The 5,250-nt window shown below is 43.0% G+C and overlaps 1 protein-coding gene across 1 annotated transcript; it reads right to left on the bottom strand.

The window, feature by feature from the left end:
- Positions 1–814: 814 nt before the first annotated feature.
- Positions 815–2,676, bottom strand: MELLADRAFT_70081 (uncharacterized protein; the record flags this gene model as incomplete). The annotated part of the gene is made up of 5 exons (XM_007419371.1): positions 815–1,189; positions 1,238–1,563; positions 1,686–2,006; positions 2,065–2,144; positions 2,222–2,676. 5 exons carry the CDS (start codon positions 2,674–2,676, stop codon positions 815–817), a joined length of 1,557 nt encoding a protein of 518 aa, XP_007419433.1.
- Between the last annotated feature and the right edge of the window lie 2,574 nt (positions 2,677–5,250).

Genomic DNA, 5,250 nt, shown 5'->3' with positions numbered 1-5,250 from the left:
AAAAGAAAAAAAAAAAAAAAAAAAAAAAAAAAAAAAAAAGAAACGAAAAAGAGGCCAAAGACGGCAGCTGCAGCCATAGTTAGTGTGCACGTAGTGCGTGTTTAGAACAGATTGACTGTATGTATTTAAACAACCAAGATTTGTTTTTTGTTTACAATCAACCAAAATGAAACCAAAGTGTAAAAGAAAAGGAATGGTTAATAAGGGGCTTTGTTGACTTCCACGAGCAACAACTTTAGAATTCCTCTGCTCTCATACTTCACTATCCCACATCCTCATTCAATCCACCGTACCATGTATGATATGGATATGTATGGTTAAGAGGCTGTTGTATACCTCAGAAGGCTATTACAATCTCAATTACTTTACGTCTCTCAATGTCTGTAGTGGATCAAGCGGAACCCAACTAACTCCTTATAAGATTTTCTTATAAAATGTCTTAGGTTCAGGATTCCAATACAATCCAAACCGATCAAGATAGAAAGCGAAAATAGTCTCATGTTTATTGCACACAAGATGTTTTCACTATTCATAAGGATGAAAGATATCATAGGAAGCTAATGGGAGATATTCGAATAGCAAAACTACAAGAGATATGTAGCGCACAAGGATCACTATGATGTAAATGGAAGAATGTGAGAAAGGAATTAACTGCAATGAAACTGGGCCTAATTAGTGTGAACATCGTGTTAGTTATTGAACAGCTGGTATTTGTGTTTCTTTCATTCTTCTGCTTGTCTGCAACTTGGTGAGGAAACGTGAAACGTGAGCATGGTAAGCTTCATGTAGAATGCGAGTCGAACATCACAAAGATTTACCTTGAGTGGCTTGAATTTGAGGGTGAATTGTGGTGTCCACCAGTTTGACCATCCGCATGCTGGGCTTCATCATTTGAGGGAGTGTCTTGTGTATCAAGTGCTGTCGACGGTTTCTTGAATCGAATGATTGAGTATTTCTTTTGCTCGATCTCTTCAATCCAGATGATGACTTCTTCGTTAGTTAGACGCCCAGGTCCTTTGGCTAGCATCATATCCGTGACACGACAGTCAGAAGTTCGATGTATTCTAAGCATCACTTCTCCTCTGAATTCTTTCTTCTCGAAAGCGGCTACAACATTGGCCAACTTTGGGTGAAAGTCACCCTTGCTAAGCCAGCCATTGCGAAGGTGTGGTGCTAATTGGTAAAAGATCTGGGTCAGTTGCAAGGCCAATGTTTATGTCGGACTGCGAGGACTTACATATGAGATCATTGAGGGCTTGTGCAAGGTCTGCTCTTCGTTGGGCTTGGCGGGCGGCGGCTTCTGACTGAGGCTTAGGTTTGCTAGGTTTGGGGCGTAGGTGATTTGTGGGCCTTGTGTGGACTCAAATGCAAAACGTTCCAGCAGATGGGTTTCTGCTGGAGTCGTGCCCATCTGGTGCTCGAGGTGTACTCGTTCTGGAAAAGGGCACGTGAGGTAGGCGAAGCTGGGTTCCAACGGGCTACCAACAGGTGGAAGTGGAGGGTGAAATGGTTTTCCAGGACAGAAAGCTAAGAGGGACAACATAGAATTGTGAGCTAAGGAACCTGTATGTCAATGTTGGTACAATACAAAACACTGACCTGTCGGACAACTTTGTTGAGTTCACGCTTCAAGAGTTGTTCCTCTGACGTGTGCCGTGATTTTCCACTGTGACGCCACAGCCTACCTTGGTGCAAGTCTCGGGAGACTTTGGTCAAGTTGACAAGTCGTGTGAATATGGGCGCGTACTTGTCTAGATCTGCTTGACTGAGGGGTTCAAGGTCTGTAGCCGTACTATTCTTGGCGGTCATTGGTGCTGCAGGGGTAACGGCATTTGGAATGCCATCTGGGGTTTGGGTGAGGGAATAGGCCTCGCTGGTGGCTAGGCATAACCGTTCAAAAAGTCGAGGACAGAATACTTCTCTTTCGTCTTGGTTGTAAGTGCTCCAGGTACTGCCGACCTTACTATTACGTTGCCCAAATCCGTTTGAGGTCCCCCTACTAGGCACTACATATGAAAAGTGATCAGTTCTAGAAAAAAAAGGATATCGTGGATTGCTTGTTACTTTGGGTGGTGGTGGCAACAACACTGTAAGTCTGGAAATTGGTGTACAGGTTTGGTTCGCGAGCCAGAGGTCCTTCCAATCTTATCGTAGTTAAGGAAATGGGGTATTTGTTTGTTTAGTTTGCGTAGCTGTTGCTGCATCCAGTGAGAGAACTCACAAAGCTTCGTCCAAGATTTTACGGCTACATTTCAAGACTATGCACAACATGGTCTTATCCAAATCGTAACGGGATTGGAGCGCTTGTGCTTCGAATAAACCAATCGGCGAGGGGCGATTGGTTTTTTGAATGCCAAGTGAGGCCAGTTCTTCTTCGGCTCGGGCCAATCCCCATTGTAGACCCAGCTGTTGATAATTTGTCATGTTGGGTTTGGACTCCTCACCATCTGAAACAGAGGGACCGTCTTCATCGTGGGATGGAGATCGAGATCGATGTCGCTTGTTGTTGCGACGGCTAGAGGAGCCAACTCGACCACCACCTCTTGCTCGTTGGGTAGAGCCTCGTCGTGCAGCGCGTGAGGGCTTGAAAGAGTCGTCGGTATCTATTTCTTCGGATTCTACTGGTGCCTCAGAAGATTCTGGTGCTGGTTGGATTCGTTCCAGTCCTGAACGCATGGTAAATTTAAATGAAGTGAGGAGAGAGTGATGAGCTGTGATGTGAGGAACGTCGATGTAAATTTTGTTGGCGAGGTTATGCAGATGTTGTGGGTAGTGGGTGTGTTCAATAGGTGTGGAGATGAAATTACGCTTCGAGGTTAAGAATTAAAAAGAAAGCGGGGAGGATGTGACATATCTATATGGTAGTGATTTTGTTGGGGTGGGTAGTGAGATGGCGATGGCTGAGGTTGGGTGGTGATTCTAGGGTTTGAGTAGTGAAATTTCGGTAAAGTGCGACGAATTGGTATGCTGGTGATTCAATTCACAGTGGTGGTGAGATGACTGAGTTGGGTGGTGAGTTTGGGGTTCGGGTAGTAATATTTGAGGTAATGGGTATGCAGGTGATTTTGATGGATTGTGGTGGTGAGATGTTTTTTTGAGTGGTGAAACTTGCAAATGTAGTGGTGAGATAGGTCAAAAAACCCAATAATATATTGGGTGGTGAGATTTATGGGTTGGGTGGTGAGATCCTTTACTGAGGTGGTAAAATTATCTGGTCAGGTGGTTAAATTGAGCTTGGTCATGACGGGACCCAAGGTCCCTGCCTTGCAAATATGGGGACTTGGAGTATTTTCTAGGTCACCATAGGACCAGCTATGTTGCTACGAAATTCTACATGCTTACAAACGGACTCTGACGGATGATGCGGGAGTCCGCTTCCTCGGGTATACTCGGAACGTGTTAGTCCACACAGGTGACAGGTTTTGACCCCTCCAACCTCAATGATGTTGAATGGGATGAGCATGAATTGTCCAAGTTCCAGCTCGCAAAAGCGCTGGAAGTAGACCTTTATAGCTTTTGTGTGAATAGGCAAAAATTCTCTGGCGGTGAGATTTATAAAGACGGTCTGTTTGACCTACCGGACATTGAAGTTGGCAAAGATCTTAATAAAAAGAAAAAATAACCTTGTCATGTATTTGTTTCTCTTGAATTGAAATTTTGTTGTGCTGGATTTATTTAACTCTTGGTAATGTTTCTTCCTATTAACCCAAAATGTAACTTCAATCAGTCTAAAAATTCTTGTTTCCAAAACTCAAGTCTAAGCTTAGGAATTTGAATAAATTCTTTCTACTGTTTTATTTGTATCTTGTTGCTTGTCAACCTGGAATGATTGTTAACTATTTTTTATGATATCATTGGCATTTTTTCTAGTACTGTGAACCAGTTTAAGCCTTCAGGTGAGGTGTGAACTGGGTTCACAGTACTCGAGAAGAATGTTGATGGTATTTTGAAGAATAACTTATGACACAGTGATGTTCAGCACTATATCTTGGGTAAGCTCGTATGTAAAACAAGCAATTAGCCGGATCCATTTCAATCCTCACATGATTGCTCAAGTGGGAAGCTAGCTCAATATAGGTCCCACCAATCGCAGATTATTGGAAAATTTGGCCTGATTTCAAATCAAGTTTGGCGGTGCTGCTTATCTTTCGCCCCCATTTGCTCTGTCTTCTCCCAGAACCCTCTCCAGGTGGACAATGAAGATGATAGTATTCTTTGCACATCTTTCGGCCTCTTCAGATATTTCTCAAGTAAGCTACAAGTCTAGTTTACCAACAACTTCAAATCTTGACTTTGTCAATTTAAGCAGGTACTGCACTTAAATCATTCTCCCTCTCGCCAAAACCGTCAACGCCAATAAACAAAATTTTGTGATTTGAGGGGGTACTTACGTTAAGTCAATATAATAGCTTGATGAACCCTAACCTAGCTACCTACAAGTGGCTCACACATACCACCACATGTAAGGTACATGACACTAGGGTTACTTAGTCTTGTGATATCTGATTTCCCAGTCTGAATCTTGATGAATCTTGACACTCTAACTGAACAATCAAACATTGAGACCATCATCAATGGCTATCACTCTGGGACCTCATGCCATTGCTTTAGACCGCAACCAGTTCCTCTGCAGTTGTCCAGAATTGGGATGCAATCAAAAGACCCTTCAATACACCTGTACACTTAAGTATGTACCCTATACCATAGGGTCATAAAGACGTCTGTATGACCCAATGGCATTCGAGTCTGACTGCCAAGATGAATCAACATCTTAAGAAGCATCTTGAAGGGTTCCAAATTTGGCTAAGTGTTATGGACAGACTTGGGGGTTTTCGGCGACGAGGGTCAAGGGAGTTCTGGTGAGGATTTGTATCTATTACCAGTCTTCCTATGTGGATTGTCGGATGAGGGAAAATCTGTACAGGCAATGTATCTACAACTATAAGATGGTTCTCGAGCTTGTGACATGTAATGTGAATATGTCACTCAAGTGAAATAGAACCAGTTCATAACATTATCCCCCCTTTAATGCCCAAGCTTCCTCTTGCAAGCTCTGCATTCTTTCCACGGGCTGCGTTAAAAAACCCAGTGGGAAAAAGCATAGCCCTCTCACTTCTTCCGCCTTCTCCTTTTGTACTTATTTGTTGCGTCGGGATATTTTAAATTAAACTCATTAACTAAATCTTGACTATTCTTGAGGTTGATTTCGGGTTCCCATGAATTGTTTTCCTTGCCAAATCCTTTCCAACT

This window comes from Melampsora larici-populina (assembly GCF_000204055.1).
Source record: "Melampsora larici-populina 98AG31 unplaced genomic scaffold MELLAscaffold_171, whole genome shotgun sequence".
Lineage (NCBI taxonomy): Eukaryota > Fungi > Basidiomycota > Pucciniomycetes > Pucciniales > Melampsoraceae > Melampsora > Melampsora laricis-populina.
Note: the sequence above shows the minus strand (reverse complement) of the source record. Positions and strands in the feature narration are given on the sequence as shown.